The sequence below is a fragment of the Podarcis pityusensis genome (genome assembly GCF_964106645.2).
Source record: "Podarcis pityusensis genome assembly, chromosome: 8".
Classification (NCBI taxonomy): Eukaryota; Metazoa; Chordata; class Lepidosauria; order Squamata; family Lacertidae; genus Podarcis; species Podarcis pityusensis.
Window position 1 is genome coordinate 57,522,072 of NC_138033.1, and position 21,106 is coordinate 57,543,177.

A 21,106-nucleotide genomic window follows, 5' to 3' on the forward strand; every position below is an offset into this window, starting at 1 on the left:
AGGCAAGGACCATGTGCCTCAAGCCGGTCTTGAATCAGAGCATCTTCCCTTGTTTGTATTGGGGTGGAGAAGTAGTAGTATTCTTTTGATGCTGTGTCTGAATTATTCTGTTCAGGATGCGGGCCTTATATGCACCCCCCCACCAGTCTCGTTAAAGCTCAGATCCACCAGAATATGTGTGCTTGTGTGTGTGTGAAGTATTCACAGAGACATGTGCCTTAAGAACCGCATCACATATTGCTTGCATCATGCAGAGGCCACTGGAAATAACCCCCACGAAAACTTGCTCTTGGTGCAGGACAGCCAGTGTGGGCATTGTGTCAGTTTAATACCTGGCATTCTGGAGAAGTTTCATGCCACTGCTAGCTACCTGTCAGCAGATATTGCGTACTTCATTTATTTATTTAAAATATATAATCCCCACTCTTTAGCAGAAAAGGGCTCTCGCGGTGGCTCACAAACGATCGGTAATAAGGGGGTCCCTGCCCTCAGGTTTATAATCTTAAAGAAAAAAAGACATAGCACAAAAGGAAAAGGTATTTGGAAGGAGGGTGGGGAAAGCAAAGACAGGCACTAGATCTTAGAGACAAAATTCTTATAAGTGTTCTTATTAGCAGGAAGTAGGGAATCATACTCTCTAGCTCAGGGGTAGGCAACCTAAGGCCCAGGGGCCGGATGCGGCCCAATTGCCTTCTCAATCCAGCCCGCGGATGGTCCGGGAATCAGCGTGTTTTTACATGAGTAGAATGTGTCCTTTTATTTAAAATGCATCTCTGGGTTATTTTGTTTTGTACTTCTTCAAAGATTGTTTTGTACTTCTTCACCAGGGCCTGCCTGGTGTTTTTACATGAGTAGAATGTGTGCTTTTATTTAAATTGCATCTCTGGGTTATTTGTGGGGCATAGGAATTCGTTCATCCCCCCCCCCCAAATATAGTCTGGCCCACCACATGGTCTGAGGGACAGTGGACTGGCCCACGGCTCAAAAAGGTTCCTGACCCCTGCTCTAGCTGATGGTTGGAGCCAGAATATTCTTGCCACAGCATTCTTCCTATGAGGCCAAAATGTGTCCTCCAACTTTTGCCACCCTGCACACAGAATGTGAAGTTGCGGAGTGGGGCTCACAGAGCTATAATTCCCTGGTAAGGGTGTGTGTGTTAAATCATGCAGGGAATTGTAGCTCTGTGGAGGGAAATAAGGGTTCTCCTAACAACTCTCAGCCCCCTTAACAAATAACAGCTTCCAAAATTCTTTGTGGGGACCCATGCCTGCTCAAAGCGGTGTCATAGTGCTTTAAATGTGTGGCTTGAATGTGGCGTTAGGCAGCTTTTTGCCTTTTCAGATTTGATAAAGTAACTGGCACAGAAACACACAAATGGATTTTACAGAACTGCTCACTCTATTGATAACTGCAATACTGTAAAACTGATACAGTCATCCCTGAACATTATTCTTAAGTCTCCCAGTACTCTACGGCAGATTTTAATATACATTTTTTTTGAAGTCATTAAGATTTCCAAAAGTCCTTAAGTTGTCACATTAGTGGTTTAAAAAATGTGAACCATGAGAGGAGACAAGTGGGATTTCTTTTTTCTTTTTTTGAGGAATGCTAATATAGTATATTAGAAAATGGTGTATATAATAGATTTTTGAGTGAGAGGTATAGATATGCATGTATGTGCAGGTAATAGAACATTTCGGCTATTATTGAGCCCCATCTGGTGGTGATATGCAAGAACAGCGGATATTTACGCCAATGTCGACTTCCCCGTAGTTACACTGTAGTTTCATGGAATCTTTCATTTTCGAAGTGTTTTATATACCTGGATCGTCCAAGTGTAATGGAGTGGGGACTGTGTTGTGATGCTTTGCCAACAGATTTCAGACACCTAGCCCAAAATTGTGGACCATGTTGATTTTCAGCAATGGGGAATGGGCAAATGATGCACAGATGCCACAACACGTGGCTTTGAACCAGCCTAGTTGAAAATCAAAAACTTGATTTCTCTCCCCCCTCCCCCCCTCTCCCTTTCCTTTCCTTTCCTCTTTCCTCTTTCCTCTTTCTTTCCCCTTTCCTTTCCTTTCCTTTCCTTCTTCTTCTTCTTTTGTTAAAAACCATAGCCCACACATTAAGTCATGACTAATTTTAAATCTATGCAGTTGAAATATATGACCGCATCTTATTATGCAGAGGTGCGGTTCCAAGGGTTCCGTGTATACATACATCACCTTCATAGACCTGAGAAAGACCTTTGACCTCATCAACTGAAAAGGACTCTTCACGCTGCTCAACAAGGTAGGATCAGGCCAGATTTAGGTTTGATGCGGCCCTAAGCTACTGAAGGTAATGAGGCTCTTTATATGTCCAGCTGTCCTTTGTCAACAACAAATTGTCACTGTTTTTTGTGTTGAATATATGCTGTGTGGTAATTTATGGACCTAATAGGTATCTAAAGCCATTTGCCACTGTTGCTGTATGTAGGTTTTATTTTATTTGTTTTTTTATCTTATATTTTGGAAATGTACATCCAGTGTTTTTTTTTTCTTTAAATTTTTTGGGGGCCCCAAGAGAGTGTGACCCTAAGCTATAGCTTGTTTAGCTTATTCGTAAATCCGGCACTGGGTAGGAAGCCCACCTAAGCTCCACAAGATTATTGTGTTCTTCCACAAGAACATGTGTGGCACCATCCAGCATGATGGCTTGTCCTTCTCGATAAAGAGCGGTGTGAAACAGGGCTGTGTTCTCGTGCCAACTCTCTTTGGAATATCCTCCTCCTCCTCGCTCTCATATGCCTTAAGCTCAATGGAAGACAGCGTGTACATTCATTCAAGGAGTGATGGGGGTCTGTTCAAGCTGGCATGTCTCCGTGCCAAGACAAAAGTGTGGCAAGTCCTTTATCCGAGAGATGGTGTTTGCAGGCAGGGCGCTCCGAGGAAGCTCTACAGAGACACATCAGCCATTTTGCCCAAACCTGCATGGAGTCTGGCCTTACTATCAGCATTGCTGTTTTCTGGGGGGGGGGGGGACACACAGGGGTACGCATACCCCTAAATATTTTGTGAATCTAAGTTTGGCCTCATTGAGGGACAATGTTTCAATATGAGTAGAAAAATGAGAGTACCCCTAAGCATTTTTTTAAGCACTGACTATCAGCCTAATGAAGACCAAGTTCCTGTAGCTGTGGGTGAACAGAGTTGGAAGCAGGCTGTAAGCTGAGAAGCTGGAGGCACAGGCCCAATCTTCATTTGTGTGGAATCCAAGCTATGACCAATGGAGAAGCAAGGTCTCCTGGAGGATTAATGCTGTGAACCCCTCCATCTTAGGCTCAGGTTGTATATAAAGGTAAAGGGGTAAAGGGACCCCTGACCATTAGGCCCAGTCGCGGAAGACTCTGAGATTGCGGCGCTCACCTCGCTTTATTGGCCGAGGGAGCCGGCATACAGCTTCTGGGTCATTTGGCCAGCATGACTAAGCCGCTTCTGGCGAACCAGAGCAGTGCATGGAAACACCGTTTACCTTCCCGCCGGAGCAGTACCTATTTATCTACTTGCACTTCATACTTTTGAACTGCTAGGTTGGCAGGAGCAGGGACCGAGCTACGTGAGCTCACTCTGTCATGGGGATTCGAACCGCCGACCTTCTGATCGGCAACCCCTAGGCTCTGTGTTTAACCCACAGTGCCACCCACGTGCCCCAGGTTGTATGTAGGTGTAAATAAGCCATATATCTTAAAGACACCACAGTCTCTGCTGACCTTCATTCCAGGGAAACCAAACCCTAAGCACCTGCGATCCCTGGAATTTCACCCCATTCAGAGATTGGGGTAGCGTGTAACAGTTCCTTTCACCCTTCAGTATATGTTGTGTTATGGAACTGTGGCCTTTGACTGGTATACCAGCATGTTACACTAAATTCCATTCACACCAGTGGGCGTGGTGTGACACAGCAACAAACATCATTGGACAACGTTGCTGCACCTTTTCCACACTGTAATAAATATAGGGGTTGCTCGTGCGTAAGTTGCCGCCACTCCTGGCTAGGTTGCCTTGTTAAACCTTTTCTGTCTGGACAGCCCTTCACTTCGTGGCTGTTTCAGTCGCTAGCAGAATCCGTCAGTGGGTGTTTCTGAAACCTTTTCCAGCATAAAAGCTGTTTGACGCCAAGTCTCCTCCTACTCTCCCTGCGCGGAAGTCTTCTGTGCAGGGAGGGTGTGGGTAGCGGAGGACCCGTACTCTCCCCGCTGGTCTCCAGCGAGGAGTCCTGGAGCCCCCTCGCCGATTCCCCCATCTCCCTGGTGTTACGCTGATTTCCTTCCCCAGCTGATGAGCTGCCTCTCTCCCTGCTGGGCCCTTCTCCAGCATCACTTGGGAGCCTTGCCTCCACCTCTAGCTCCGATGTCAGTTCCCTGACACACACCAACATGCTTCTGTTCCCCCATGATTCCCTTCATGAATTCAACAGGAAAGAACCCTAATTTTTGTCGCTTCCCTCCCATGCTTTTCTAGGTTAAAGGGTCTGCAAATGTCCCCCTCCCCTTTCTGGAACTGAATAACATGGAAACAAGTGCACTTTTTGACCAATAAATCTGCACAGCATACTGAATTTCCTTTCTACCAGTGGGTCTGATGTGACACAATGTCAACTTCGTAGACAATGTTGCTGCTACTTCTGCCTTGCTGCACATGCATGCTTCTGTTTCCCCATGAAAACAGGAGGGTGAAAATGTATGCTGGTTTACTGTCCCAAATTTTGTCACTTTTCTCCAGCCTTGCAGCTAGATCATCTGTGAGACAGGCTTTGGGAGTAAACCCTGGGGAATTTTTTTACCCACTGCCTTGTGGGACATCTTCAGGAGATGAAAAGGCTAAGGAGTATGCCCTACACAAATCCTGAGTGGAGTCCCTAAGACAGTTGGATGATACCTTGTTTGTCTCCTTCCGGCAACTCCTGCAGCTAAGCTGGTGCCAAACGTATTGCTCTGCTTTCCTTTGGACCACATCAATGAGGCCAAGATGGAGGTCTTAATGTCTGGGCAGCCCAGGACCTCCATACACACTGCCCAGGTTTGTGCCCCAGTGAGGTCCGTTTGGTGCTGCTAATGCAGCAAAAACAACGTGGGAGGCAGCCTTTATGAGTTACCGGTCTCTACAGCCACAGTGGGCACTGTGATTCTCCAGCGGTTTGTCTTGACCCCCAGAAGCACACTCCGTTGTATCTCGAGACAGACAGATGCCAACACAACAACACACTGCAGGTTAAGGGGGCTGCAAACAGATTTTTCTCTGAAATTGAATAACATGGAAATGAGCACTAAAATTTCCTCATATTCCATTAGTTTTCTAGAAGTGGCTTTTATGTCATGTGAAAGCTCAAATGCCAAAATTAACAGGTAGAGAAATGTTGGGGGCAGTGGAATAAACTGACGGGTGGACGCTACCCGAGTTACATTTACCCATTTCTCCCTACGGACTGAGGCTTCCCATTGAAAGATAAAAAGGCCTCACTTAGGTTGTCTAAAACAAGCTAGTCAGTGGTCATTGTGCCTTCTAGGATATGAGTTCTAGTTTACAGCAAGAAACAACAACCTTAAAGCAAAGAGCTGCCATTCCAAATATTTCAAGGCAACCAGAGCAAATGCAGATGAATGGGAAAATGCATCATTTAATTTGACTTTTAGATCAGTTTTTGACCTGTTCTGCTTTTTTTGGGGGGGGGAGGAGGGAATAACTATTATTTTTGATAAAAACAATTTCAGCTCACAGTTTGACTCATAGTGAGTGCAAGAACCATTTTATCATTGCATCACGAGAACACATGCCTCACACACTGTTTTGACTCCAAAAAGCGACCGGCTCTTCCAAGTATAGGTGGCGGTGGAAATGTTCCCCTAAGAGGCTGTCTTCTAAGCAATGCAACCAAAATTGGGCAACAGGCCCAGTCTACAATACCTTGCTAGGAGTGGATGAGAGCACCTTACAAACATCAATGTCTGATGCTTTCATATGAGGATGCAAGTCAATATAAATCCCAGCTTCCTTGCACAGCTTCAGCAAGGTATCAATATTGCTCTGGGACAAACGGAGGTACCTGTGCAAAGAAAATAAGAGGGAGGGATGCTTGTAAGTCACATTTGTTAAGAGGAAAAAATCTACTGCCCTGAATTCTCTACTTCACCATTAATTCTAAGTCAGGGCTGGGGAAACATTTGGTTCTCCAGATTTTGCTGAACTACAACTCTCCCAAAGGCCAAGGATGATGGGATTTATAGTTCGTTAGCATCTGGAGGGATGAAGGTTCCCCACCGCTGTTCTAAGAGATGTGGCTGGCACCAGCATCTGACAAAACAGGGCCAATATGCAGGGCCCAAGGATAGTTGAGGGGCTCTCCCACCTTGCTCCAATCCTCCTCCTGATAACCTAGGGGGCAGGTGGTGTAACTGGATGAGCAGAGTAAGCACAACAGGAAGTAGGCAAACAGACTGGGTGAGATGCAGAAGATGAACTGGTTTGAGGACCTTGGCAGGGAAATAAACCAAAGAGCTGCAGAAAACAGGAGAGACTTGAGCAGCCTTCTCCAACCTGCCATTGGCCCAAGCCAACATGGCCCATGTTCAGGAACGATGGTCCAGCAACATCTGCAGAGCATCAGGTTGGGGAAGGCTGGACTAGACACACAGCCAGGGAGTCAAAACTGGAGCTGTTGGCCAGCCGGCTATCCTCTTCCTGCCTTTTTTACAGTGCCTACTGAGAGTTGGCACCATAGAGCAGCCTAGATTGGTGAGCCCGCAAGGCAAGGTTGCTAGTTAAGGAGTGATTCACAACACCAAAACAGTAATCAGTTCCCCATCTCCCCATGCTTATCAAGAAACGGATTAAGGAAAAAGAAAAGCCCTGTTCTGCTATTATGCTCATGAGTATATAAAACACGTCAGCAGGGGGAAAGGGGTGAGTGCACCAGCTGTGGCCCCACCCACAGGGTGGGAGTTGTAGTTCAGCAACATCTGGGGACCCAAGGTCAAATAATGCTGATGCATGAGGGCAGTGATTTTTTTCTGGGGGAACACAGGGGGACACGTACCATTAAACATTTTGTGAATCTAAGTTAGGCCTCCTTGAGATGTAGTATTTCAATATGAGTAGGAAAATGAGAGTACCCCTAAATATTTTTTTAAAGAAAAAAGAGCACTGCATGAGGGTGCAATGCATAACCCTTTAAAATCAGAGTTCTGTCACCACACAGGGAGACTTTGCACTGTTCTCCAACCTGAGTTGGGCAACAGGGGTAGCCTGTTCCCCACTATCGTGTTGTCCTTACTTGTGAACACCTGGATAGGGCTAAAGCGATGTAGGCATCACAGAGTGCAGGTTCTACTTGAGGGTTGCCCTTTTTTGTTTTTTGCTAACCTGCAGCTCAAAAATTCTTCAGGCTTAATCTCAGGCAGCAGTTTGAGAGGCTTTGAGTTCTCTTCCTCCCATTCTTTCTCCAGCAAGCTTTTGAGCTTCTTCTGCAATGCTGGGAATGCAGAGAGTGGCTTATGGAGAAGCAGTGTTGACATTGAGACCCGGTCTCCCCTCGCTGACAACCTTTGCAAGGAAGGGAAGAATGCTATGGCTTCTTGGAGTGATATGCTGTTGTCCTGGCTAGGGCCCCCGGGGCTGCTTCCCTTCCTGGTGTCTCTGTAAGGTTGGAACCCATGGTAAACACTGTTTCTGGGTGCAGTTACATGTCTGCCCGAGATGGTCTGCATGGGCAAATCCATTCCACTGAAAGGTGTGAGATCCTTGGAATTCTTCCGGTCTGAAAAAGATCAAGAACTTTGCTCAGAAAAGCAGCTTCTGTTTGCTGGTTTTGATTTTCTCATTGTTTTAATGGTTTTTACTAACCATCTCAATCTCAGACCTTTTATTGGCACATAGACAGAATTCTGAAAGTCATAAAATCACTCAGCAAAATCTGCATCTAACAACTAAAACACTGTTCTATGACATTCACAAATCTTCACTGCACATTGCAGAAACCTGGCAACTATCTCCATCTTATTCCCATCCTGGGTTAGGAAGGCTACCGTACATTCATCTAACTATCACTCCCTGCTGACAGTTGTTTTTACTAATAGTTTTACTGCTTTATTACTTTTGTAAACTGCTTTGAGGAGCAGGCATCATGCAGCATCTCTAAGAGTGCCAATTCTGCAGATCAAAGAGGTCAAGAGGGCATGAAAGGGATAAGGTGATCTTGCAGGTTCAGGGTCAACAGCTTCTGGAAGGCCACAGGTCCCTCACCCCTGCTCTAAACCTAACCAAACCTGGCAGGTTGGAGCAGGGGAACCCCAGACTGGGTCTTGTGAATGTGATAACTGTGGGATGTCAAACACATAGCAGTCAAGTACAACATTCCTAGAATGAACATGCTAGGGGATGCTTTGTATGCAGTCAGGAGAAAACTTCCTGTTTCCTCCTGAGCTGTGACTAGCGGTGGGTGTGGCTTAATCTGGACTAGTCGGCCTGGGTTACAAGAGCAACGCAGGAAGCACATGTTCTCTTCCTTTTGCTCTGCTCCATTTTGCTGTTCTATGTGTGAGCAGAAGGGGCTGCCTGTTCGCAGTCACTTAGGAACTAACTCCCTTACGGGATAGTTCCACATGTGTAGATAGTTTTGTAACCTAAGTCTGCCTTCAGGAATCCAACCGTGAACTGAATGACTGTGAGTAAACTACTTTTATATTGACTTGAACAAGACTGCCGTGTCTATTCATTTTAAGAGGGATAAGAAGGGATCTTACCAGGAATCAAGGCCTAGACGAGCCTGCAACAAGCAAACCGCTGTGCGTTTAAAGCGGAATGTTACTCTGCTAAGATATAGAACTTGTGAACGTAAGTTAGGAAGGATATCATTAAACAATATATCCTCTCCTGCATCTCTGAACATTCCCACAATAATTCCTACCATTGCTTGACCTTTTGGTTGGGAGTCTCAGGAAGCTCACAAAGTTGGGCAGATGGTCACCAAACTGGGTCCACGGGCTATCGAAGGAATCTTTCCGAGAGACTGTGCGAGTGTCTGTGAATTGTTCTTGGCTGGACGCAGGGTGGCTGGGCGTCTGAAGTGAGGAAAAGGAGCACATTGCAAACATTAGACCTCCTAAGTGTCCCCTGGCATTTTGAAAATCTCAACTTCTTTTTACACACACCCATACCCTCACACAGACCGTTCTCATTACCATTGGCTCCTTGCTGTGGTGGTGCAGTTTCTGCCATGGCTCAATTCAACCCCAGGTAGCTTATAATCTAGCCTTACCTTCTGTTACATGCTTTAAATGTTTGGTGACAACGGGGCCTTTGGTCAAAAGCAGAATATTATGGGAGCACGACTGGTGTGGCTGCACTGGGTGCAGAGCCTCGGGGATGCCACAAGTATTATTTAGAATGGAGAGCGAGAGGCAGGGGGGCACTGAATTTTGGCACTGTCCCGGGCGCCACTGAAATTTGAGAGCCCTAGGCTGGCCACTGCTTTGGTCTGATCCAGTGATGCCTCTTTCTGATTTTCTTGCAAAGTCTATAAGATGTATGTTCCTTGTTATTATTGTGCATTTTAAAAATAGAGTCACGTTAGGCACTTGACTCCCCCCCCCCCCCCCCGCTTTTCAAATGGCAGGCACTCTTTCCCTTTTCACCGGCAGCTGGTGGGTAAACATGTTGCTGCTTCCTTCGCCCTAAAAAAAAAAATGTTCACATGGGAAAGTGTGAGACAGATGGCAAAAACAGATAAACGTTTCCCAAGAGATGCTAATCAACTACTTAAGGAAAATATGATCGAAGGGTCTTAAGGGGCAGTGATGAAATCTTTCTCTGTTTTAAATATAGAGGGTGGCAGGAATTTTGGTGCTTTCCCAACAGTATTTTTCCAAGGGATGTTTGGACCACATTCAAGGAAGAAGCTGCGTTGGATTATTTTAATTGCTGTGTTTTAACAACACGCCACATCTAAACGCTCCTTTGAACAAAGGCTGCAAAAGGTGATTCTTGACTTTGAGAAAAGCGAAATGAGCCCCTTCTTCATCTTCTGCTCATTTTCAAGTTTGCAGGTCCCCTGGGGAGGGATTGCAAACTTTTATATCCAGCTTTTGTGCTGTTGTTCGGTCCCAGCTCCTGCCCACCTAGCAGTTTGAAAGCACGTCAAAGTGCAAGTAGATAAATAGGTACCACTCTGGCAGGAAGGTAAACGGCATTTCCGTGCGCTGCTCTGGTTCGTCAGAAGCGGCTTAGTCATGCTGGCCACATGACCCAGAAGCTGTCTGCGGACAAACACCGGTTCCCTCGGCCTATAAAGTGAGATGAGCGCCACAACACCAGGATAATTCACAACTGGACCTAAGGTCAGGGGTCCCTTTACCTTTTTCATGCAGTTTATACTGGGTGATGGAAGTATATTGTTACAAATGCAGCCCACTTCACTGAGTGGGCAGAAGATCTGGGGAAAGGGCTGACTCAGGTTTGGTTTCCTTTCGCAGGAGGGATCACAGGAGAAATGCAATGCAATATTCAAGTGTATTTACAAAAATGCAAGCTGGGCATAAGAGTCACACTGCTATAAATCCATTGCCCCATTTAAGATCTGTAGCCAAGCATCACAGCTGCACGAGATGCTCTCAGGTTAGCACTGCCACCTTAATTCTTTCTCTTTCTTTTGGTCAGGGTGCATTCAAATATGGGGAAAATAGCATTAGTTTTCCTGATTATAATGCTAGTGCTTCTGTGCTATAAACTAGTGTTCCTTTCACACGGCAGGACCTGTTGTTTAATGGAACTGTGGCTTGTTGACTTATATGCCAATGCGTCATGCTAAATTTCATTCGCACCAGTGGGCGTGGTGTGACACAACAATAAATGTCACTGGACAATGTTGTTACTTCATTTGCAGGATTAATGTAAAGGCGTGCAGTGATATAAAATTAATTTTTATTGCATTGGATAAATAATAATTAGGTTCTGCTTGGAGACGCAGCAAGTGTATTATAAACATAAGTAACCACAGAAAGGAAGGGAGAGAGGTCAAAATGGGGCTTTGAAATTTGATGTAAAATTACTTTATTGTTTGATGTAAAATGAAAAATGAAATTTAAAAAAGAGACAATGTTGCTACTTCCCCTCCATTTCAGCACATGTGTGCTTCTGTTCCCCATATCAAGAAATAACTTTTTGTTCCAAATTTCATCACTTTACTCCCGTGGTTTTCTGGGTTAAGGGGGCTGCATCCCCACCTTCGAAATCAAATAGCACAGAGTGCTAAGCATATACTATGTTCCTTTAGTTTTCCAAAAGTGACTTTTACATTGTGTGAAACATCAGATATAATGTAGAAATTAACAGTTGGGGAAATAGCGGGGGAAAGGAGTACCAGGGGTCAGCAAACTTTTTCAGCAGGGGGCCGGTCCACTGTCCCTCAGACCTTGTGGGGGGCCGGACTATATTTTTTTGGGGGGGAAATAAACAAATTCCTATGCCCCACAAATAACCCAGAGATGCATTTTAAATAAAAGGGCACATTCTACACATGTAAAAACACGCTGATTCCCGGACTGTCCGCAGGCTGGATTTAGAAGGCGATTGGGCCGGATCCGGCCCTCGGGCCTTAGCTTGCCTACGCATGGATTAAACTGTTGTGTGAATGCAGCCTCAGTCTCATTCCAAACACACATGCACACGCTCCCTATTCTGCTGTTCACACAGAGAGATATCTAGCTTAGAGCATGCTGGCAGGGGGTAGGACAGCTGTTTTATCCCAGAGATCCCTCTGGACCTCTCCCATTGAGAAAGCATCAACCATCCATGCCTGAGCACTTAGCTGGGGACCTGCTCAACAGGAAGGAAGTTAAGGACAGGAGGTCCTGTCTGAAACATTATCCAGAGCAGGGAGGTTGAATGCCAGCGGTTACAAGAATCAGGCAGCTGCTCTGGCCAATGGACTGAACCAAAGGTTACACAGTGGAAAAAGTGGGTATTGAGGATGGATTTGAAGGGAGGGAGGAGGGATGGGGGAGAAATCCTGTTCTGTTCACATTTTAATGCGAGCCTACCTCGTTTGCACTTCACCAAAACAATATGCAAACCAAACCACGCCTGCCCATCAAAATCCACACATTTCAACATTTTCTGATGCAACGCTTCAACCAAGAAATCTGTACAAAGGATTTGTGTCTTAGGGGGAAATGTGCAAAAAATATATGAATGCATTTATTCATGAAAATCCTACTGAAAAAAATGCATTATAGTAAGGGAAATTGGTTGTCAAAAGATGCCTATTAGAGAAAATCACATGCAAAGATGCGTTATCTGGGGATAAATGGTTATGGAAATGCCGGTGCAGTTTTGGGAGGGACCTTCTTTTGTTTTTTTAGGAAAGAGTTCAGCTGGCAAACTGATGTGAACTGAACTTAAGGTTGAGAAATAGAAAGAAACTGAAATTGACAGTGCTCCACTCCTGCTCCTGGGCCAGTAATTTCACTGTCTTCTGCGTTCTCTAGAGGCACAGAAGCAGGACATTTTCTCCCTCTTTCTCCTGCCATCACAGAGCAAGCATGCCCAGACCCAACCAGCCTCCGCATCCCCTCAAGTCAGGCCTATCTGGGCATGCTGTTCTTTGCCTCTCTATCATCAATCTGTGGTTCTTCTGACTTCCCGCTTGGAATCGTAACAGTTAACGGAGTATCCTGAGACTGTAATAAGCAGGTGCAGTACTGATGAATACAGCATATTGTGGGGAGGGATTCCCTCATTAGGGCTGCAATTTAAGAAGTCATGGACTTTTGAATAACTTCAAATCCCCCCCCCCCAATATGCAAAAGCTCCTCCTTTTCATTCACAGGTGAGGCCATTGGGGCAACCAAGCTGTCGGAACCCCCCGCCCTGTGTTTAGTATTAGGAGGAGTTTGGTGCTAGTGATCATGTTGCATCTGGGTGTGACTAGGGATCTGTTGGCATTTAAAAGTGAACCTACCTAATTTGCACTTTTGGAAACAGTATGCGAACCAAAACACAGCTATCTTTTGAAATTTGCACTTCTCTGAATTCTTGCAATGTACCTCCTCAGCCATGCAATGTATACAAAAATGCATTTGCACTAGGATAAAATGTCCGTAAAAATGCACACATTAGTGAAGATCGTATGCAAAAATGCATTATGTAAGGCAAAATTGCACATAAAATTTTGTGTATTAGGAGAAATCCACATTTAAAGTATGTTTCTGAGCACAATTCAAAGTGTTGGTGCTAACCTTTAAAGCCCTAAACGGCCTTGGCCCAGTATACCTGAAGGAGCGTCTCCACCCCCATCGTTCAGCCTGGACACTGAGGTCCAGTGCCTTCTGATGGTTCCCTCACTGTGAGAAATGAGGTTTCAGGGAATCAGGCAGAGGGCTTTCTTGGTACTGTCACCCACCCTGTGGAACACCCTCCCATCAGATGTCAAGGAAATAAAGAACTATCTGACTTTTAGAAGACACCTGAAGGCAGCCCTGTTTAGGGAAATTTTTAATGTTTGATATTTTATTGTGTTTTTAATATTCTGCTGGGAGCTGCCAAGAGTGGCTGGAGAAACCCAACCAGATGGATGCGGGGTATAAATAAATTATTATTGTTATTGTTATTGTTATTGGGGATTTAAAACAAACTAACAAAAATAACAAACTAATGTGGAAATGTGGACACCTAAACCTAAGATGAATGAATGAGAAGCTGCAGCCAAGAGATTCAGCCATCTGTAGGCATGTTCTACAGAACCAAGAATGGAGCTAAGCAGAGACGTGCAACATTTTGTAGCTAAAAACAAAACAAAACAACCCTCTTTCTTATGAATCTGTGTTTTCTGCATTGCAGGGGGTTGGACTAGATGACCCTTCAGGTCCCTTCCAATTCTACAATTCCACTATTTGTGCTGTGCGTATATAGACAACTAGATGAACAATGTTTCTATAGTGCCATCCTGCCCTTCCAGACTTATTCATTACCTTGTAGTATAATGTTTTATAGGCTGAAGAAGAGGGTGAGATCTGTGCTTGTTTCTTCAGCCACTTTTTCACCTTCCTCTCCTCTTGCTTCAGCAGGTTATCATTAATCGTCTTCATGGAGTCAAGAGACCGCCGGATCTTCTTCAGCTGAAGAGTTTGGGAGATAGGAACATGTGTGAACACAGGAAGCTCCCTTGCACTGCGTATGACCATTGAGCTATTTAGCTCAGTCTTGTCTGGTCTGCCTGGTAGCAGCTCTGTGGGTCTCTCCCAGCCCCAACTGGAGATGCTGGGGATTGAACCTGGAACCTTCTGCATGTAATCTATTACACCACTGTGCTGTGGCCTTTCTCCTAGGCCTGGTTGCTTGCCGGACCTTAGATCTGAGCTATCTAAACAGCTCAGGTAAAAGCAGGGTGTCCCCCACTCCCTGTTAAGTGCCTGGTCACTCAAAAACACATGCAGATAGTTTCCCTACTCCATACCTGAAATGCCTCTCTCTCATTGGAGACCCGCAGGGACTTTGCCCTTTTGTTTTCGAGCCAATCCATACTCCCCAGTGGTTTCCAGTTTCTTTCCCCCGTGGTTCTGATTTAGTGGAAGCCAAGGCACCAGCCAGGATCAAGGTAGCCAGAAAAGATTTGAATCAGTTGTCTACTGCCCATCTTGCCAGTCTAAAGCCATTGGCTGAGCCACGAGGAAGGTGAAACAGCAGCTCATGAACTGTGATGCAACAATCTGTGTGCTTCCATGACTCTTGAAAGCGTTGCCTTGGCAACTAACCTGAAACCTTGAAAGGGACTGTGGTATCATTAATAGATAATTAGTCAAAGGATAACGATCAATGGCTCTTCACTGGAGTTTTCATAGAGGCGCTTTTAGGTTTGTCTGTTAATATTGTGGTTGACAGAAGCTTATATCATTGTGAGTTGCGTGGAGCAGTGGTAGTATCCACCACATGCTGCAGATAACAACTCTCATTGGCCATGCTGGCTGGTGCTGATGGGAGTTGTTGTCCCTTCATCTGGAAGGGACCAGTTGACTACCCCTGGTTTAGGTAAAGGTAAAGGTAAAGGTACCCCTGCCCGTACGGGCCAGTCGTGTCCGACTCTAGGGTTGTGCACCCATCTCACTTAAGAGGCCGGGGGCCAGCGCTGTCCAGAGACACTTCCGGGTCACGTGGCCAGCGTGACGAAGCTGCTCTGGCGAGCCAGCACCAGTGCAGCACACGGAAACGCCGTTTACCTTCCCGCTATAAAGCGGTACCTATTTATCTACTTGCACTTAGGGGTGCTTTTGAACTGCTAGGTGGGCAGGAGCTGGGACCAAAAGACGGGAGCTCACCCCGCCGTGGGGATTCGAACCACCGACCATGCGATCGGCAAGCCCTAGGCGCTGAGGTTTTACCCACAGCGCCACCCGTGTCCCTACCCCTGGTTTAGAGGAAGCATTTATTCATAGCTAGAGAAATTGGTGAACCCGTTTCACCAAATTTATCCAGGAGGAAGAGAAATCCCTCCCACAGTTTTGTGTAGGTGGTAGGTCACCATTCACAGTGGCATAGCTTCCTGGTTTTCTTATTTATTTATATATATTTTTGGTGCTGCCACAAGTCTGCTGTCCCCCATCACAATATCCCAGGGGTAGTGCCCTCCTCAAAGCATTTTGTGTTTGTGTGAAATAGGAACTGCAACAACAAAAACAAACCCAAATATTAAAAATTGTGGTGAATATTTGGAGAAAGCAGCCTTATTTTTTCTAGGGAAAGGAGAGAAGCACAGATTCATAGAGTCAGAAGGACCCCAAGAGTCGTCTCGTCCAACCCCTTGCAATGCAGGAATCACAGCAACATTGTGGTCCCGACTGGTGGTCATCCAACCTCTTTTCTAAACATTCCAATGAAGGAGATTGAACAGCTCTTCCCATAAGGAAGTTCTTCCCAATGTTTTGTCAAAATCTCCTTTCTTGTCAGTGGTTTAGGTCCTGCGCTCCAGAGCAGCATAAAACAAGCTTGTCTCCATGCCTTCTGAGTCATTTTGACAATGCCGCAATACTTCCTGTTTCCGGCGGTGGAAAATGGCTGATCCCACACAATCGGACTTCAGCCGTTCCGATAATTCAGGGCTGATATGGGGGTAATTAGCCCTGGCAGCCTCCCCAGGGCAGGACTGTCTCAATGACCAGCGGTCTGCCCCAGATTGCCGATGTGGCAGACGGCAGGGGCACTGGGTCACGGAGCTAGGGACGGCTGACACTCCTGCGATGCCACCCCATAGCCGGACGCATCTGTTTGGGAAACTATAAAGATTTGGAAAACAAACAGACACACTCTGAATTGAAGAAGCTGGAAAAAACCTGCAGTATGTACAGTCTCTGGTGCAAAAGATCGAACTTCAAAGAGATCCTCATCATGACGTTTGGAATGTGGAGGGGCTTGGTATGTAAAAAAAACATTCTTTTATCCTTAACATCAACAATCCGTAATGCATGCCAAATCTCATTAAGAACTTAAATTGCTCTTCAAAAAGTGAGTTCAGATGGACTTTCATATATAATTGGGATCTACTCGCAGCCACTTCTCTTCTAAGACCGGAAATGTCTGTTAAAGACGAAAACAAAGGACAAAGGACAAAATGGCATCTCCCACCACGTTGTTATTGAATATCTGAAATACTTCCCTGATTAAGAGAAACAGGAGCTAACGGATGGTTGGTTATAAAGACTGGAAACAATATTACATATACAACTGTTTGCAAAAAGATGTTTTTTTGATTACGAGCGAGAGAGAGGGCTAAATGGATGTCTGGCAGCCCCCCTCTAGGGCCCGGAAGGGGGAATGGGAAGATTCCAAAGGCCAATTACTAACTGTCTGATATATGGCTACATTGCAAACAGTCTGTTTAAGATAAATCAACAAGGAGGGTACAGAAGGAAATTTCTCTCTGTTTCTTTGATAACACCTGGACGGGAAAGATTAACGATCTGGGAGCTGCCAAAATAACAACTCTCAAAGAGCTGGACAGAACTTTGAAATTGGATACAATTAAATGAATCGGTGTGATGAAAAAACAGCTCAAGGAGTACAATATACGGACAAATCTGCACTCCATGGGAAAAAAAAGTATCGGTTTTCTGACATGAGTGAGGATCGTAGAACCAGAGTCAAAATGTGGAAGGGAAAAATCGGACATGGAATTATGAATAACATTGAGGTTGATGAGAGGCAGGACTATGATGTTGAATGCGCTTCGAAATTCAGACCGTGGGAAGTCAAAACAAAATTATTACAATTTGGAAGACAATTGGACCTTTTTTATTTTATTTTTTTATTTTTATTGGATTTGATTTGATATGATATGTTAATTGGATGTTTTTATTGGAAAATTAATAAACGCTTAAAAAAAAAAGACAATGCCGCAATTCTTTTATAATTACTATAAAAAGGTGCAAAATGTAAAAACAATAGTAATGAGGCTCTGGAAGCTTGGAAGGCCTATTTGTGAGAATCTAGCCTTCTCTGGGTTGTTCAAAAGGAGCAGGCGAGGGTCAGGGAGTGGGCCATTGTGGCATATGCTAGCCATTCTCCCCTGTGTCCCTGAGCTTTTCTACACCAACCACATTGGTTGAGGTCTGAAGGGAGGCTTCTAGCAAAATTCAGCTCATTGTGCTTAGAAACCTCCCCATGACTGGGACCTCTATGCTTTCAGGCTCCCTTGATTGCAAGGAGGCTTCTCTACGCTTTTAGCCAAATGCACTTACATGTTCCCTTTAGACCTTCCCATTCAGTGTGAGGTCAGGAGTGGAGCGGGGACTACTGGCATGCATAAGAACTTCAGAAGAGCCCTGCTGGATCAGACCAATGTCTCATCTAGCCCAGCATCCTGTACTCACAGTGACCAACCAGATGCCTGTGAGAAACATGCAAGCAATGTTTCCGAGGACAAGAGTACTCTATCCTCTTGTGGTTTCTGGCAATAGCTCTTCAGAACCATTGTTGCCTCCATCCATGGAGGCATGCATAACCATCATGGTTAGTAGCCATTGATAGCCCTCTCCTCCATGAATTAGTCTAATCCTCTTTTAAAGCCATCCAGGTTGGTGGCCACCACTGTCTCCCGTAGGAGTGAGTTCCATAGTTTAACTGTGCACAGCGTGAATAAGTCTCCAGCTCTGTGTTGCAAAGATGGCTGCCAGTGCAACATGAACGCTGGCACATATGAGAACCCCTTGCAGAAGATCACAGTGCCTGGAGACAGAAGACAGTCAGGTCATGTATCCACAGCAGTGACCAAAGGAGAAATGACCACTAGGAGGGGCACAAAGAGAAGAAACGCCATGGTGTACCTGAAGCAGCAAAACCAGATCCCTTCATCTGCCCCACCTTCAATAAAACATGTCTCTCCCATATTGGTCTTTTCAGCTACAGCAGGCACTGTAACTCTCCTATGGTTTGACCTTATCGCCAAAGGTACACTCTTGCATTGTTTCCTGAGACAGTCAGGTGCAAACAAAAATCAATCTTGCATACATTGGATGTCTACAAGTTCTAGTGTTAGGAAAGAGGGAAAACAACTTTTCTCTACCAACTTCCTGTCTGCCGTGCATAATTTTATAAACACTCACTCTCGTCCCCAGTTTGAGCCTTACACATTCATTTTAAACACCTGAAGATGTTCTGTGGTGCCTACCAGTAAGCAAAGGAAAAGGAAGGTGTTCTACTCTGCTCTGATCTCTCGCTCTAGCAGATGGAGGTCAGAAAAGAGCGCCCCCTTTGGAATATGCCGCCAACAGCAATTGCTTCCTGTTGCTTTATGGTGCTGTTGTTCTACCTATTGACTCTGAGCAGCCAGAAAAGCTACTCAGTACAATGACATCCCAGATTCCTTGGGCCTTCGGTGACAACAGGCTGAAAGTTTGGACATCTGTTCTTGAGTGGAGAATTGAAGATAGTGTCGGAGGCATAGCCGCCTTTGCAGGCCACAGGTCTGGAATGGAGAGGGATGTTTCCGTTTTCACAGTGGTGTTAAATTAAACCAATAAATCTTTGGAAATGGTAGAAAAATCATTCACCCATAAACATTTCTCAGAAGGGAGGATGGAAGCTAAGGTTTTTTCCCCTCTCCAAAAAAAGTTCAGATCTACTAATCTAAGCCTCCAAGGGGTTTTAGACATCTTAATAGCTTGATGAAACAAGGTAGCTGGAAGATTTTCGCTTCCATGGGGAACTGGAGCCATCAGTGGTATTGGACCCATGTTAGAAATATTGGACAGGGAAACGAACTAATGGTTGAAAATTAAGGGAGTTGAGCAGAAGGTTTAATGGGGAAGCCTATTCTCCAGCCCCCACCCCTTTCTTAAAGGGTTATATGATTTGTCAGATACAAGTCTTGGGAGGCCAGTAACATAAATTTGTTACGAAAATGAAGTGTTAGTCTGGTTGTGCCCAGTCCACAAAAACATGCCATAATGTGTTTGGATTTTTCATGTATTTTACTTTTACTTGTGTTGTATATTACTCTGAACAATTCTGGGGAAAGTCCAGTTATTATTATTATTATTATTATTAAGCAATTTATATACTGCTTAATAAAGATAAACGGCATTTCTGTGCACTCTGGCTTCCATCACAGTGTCCTGTTGCACCAGAAGCAGTTTAGTCATGCTGGTCACATGACCCGGAAAGTTGTCTGTGGGCAAACGCCAGCTCTCTTGACCTGAAGCGAGATGGGCACCGCAATCCCATAGTCTCCTTTGACTGGACTTAATTGTCCAGGGTCCTTTACCTTTTTATACTGCTGAATTCCTAAATTGGTTTCTAAGTGGTTTCTAAGTAGAAAAAGTAATTACAAGCACATTAAACTATAAAAAGGCAAAGGTAAAGGACCAGTTAAGTCCAGTCACAAACAACTCTGGAGTTGGGGCGCTCATCTCGCTTTACTGGCCAAGGGAGTTGACGTTTGTCCACAGACAGTTTTTCCGGGTCATGTGGCCAGCATGACTAAGCCGCTTCTGTCGAAACCAGAGCATCACACAGAACCACCCTTTACCTTCCCGCTGCAGCGATACCTATTTATCTACTTGCACTTTGACATGCTTTCGAACTGCTAGGTGGACAGGAGCTGGGACCGAACAATGGGAGCTCACCCCGTCGCGGGGATTCGAACCGCCGACCTTCTGATCGGCAAGCCCTAGGCTCAGTGGTTTAGACCACAGTGCCAGCATTAAACTATACACGTTCATAATTAAAGTAATTTCATTAAAGCATTAAAATATAATCATCTATCATTAAAATATGCAATAAACCATCTCATTAAAACAACACAGCAATTAAAGCTGGAGACTCAGGTTGAGAGATTAAAGGAATGCTTGTGTAAACAGGTGCATCTTCAAAAGCCATCGGAATGTCAATGTAGATGGGACCTCTCAAATTTCAAGTGAAAAAGCCCACCTCCATGTTACCACAAGCCGATAATCATTAGACTGTGACCAGACCAACAGGTCTCCATATGTTATTTTGATGTTCTTTCTGGGCAACAAAGGAACCAGTCTCAGATTGTGTCAGAGCTGGGCTATGGACAGCAGTCTGAACCAGGGAACCAAGCAATTGTCAGGCCTGAAGAGTAAATCAGAACCACAGGGCCAACCATGAGCTAAGATTAAGAAGCAAGCTAGAAGATGAAGCCAAAGATTACAGTGGAACTAGAGGACAAGAAGGAAGCAGGATCTGGAACCAAGTCAACAGACAGGACAAAAGAAGAGTCAAGAATACAGGAACGCACCAAGAAGACCTTGTGGCTCAAGCAAGACTCAACTGAAACAGGAAGTGCTCTTATCCTTCCTCTCCAGCTTGGGCAGGTGGAGACAGCTCTGGAGCTGAAGATACTACTTTTAGAAGCTATCCCTTACAGTTCCAGGTTCAACACATGGGGGAGCAGCATACAGATCTAGCATTTCATGACATATGGCTGAAAGTCATCGCTGAGTTTGCTTTTCTGGATACAGTATGCTGGATAAAGTGGCTGTGTTCAATAATGCTGGCTTCCCCTAGGCATCTGGTTGGCCGCTGTGAGAACAAGATGCTGGACCAGATGGGCCAATGGC

General features: G+C 45.1%; 1 protein-coding gene across 1 annotated transcript; it reads right to left on the minus strand.

The window, feature by feature from the left end:
- Positions 1-5,773: 5,773 nt before the first annotated feature.
- LOC308482444 (uncharacterized protein C16orf78 homolog) lies at positions 5,774-14,725 on the minus strand. The gene is made up of 5 exons (XM_081015557.1): positions 14,491-14,725; positions 14,006-14,152; positions 8,947-9,100; positions 7,404-7,797; positions 5,774-6,087 (listed from the first exon to the last, which is right to left on the minus strand). The coding sequence occupies exons 1-5, from the start codon at positions 14,554-14,556 to the stop codon at positions 5,940-5,942; spliced, it is 909 nt and encodes a 302-aa protein (XP_080871683.1). The 5' UTR covers positions 14,557-14,725; the 3' UTR covers positions 5,774-5,939.
- Positions 14,726-21,106: the final 6,381 nt, after the last annotated feature.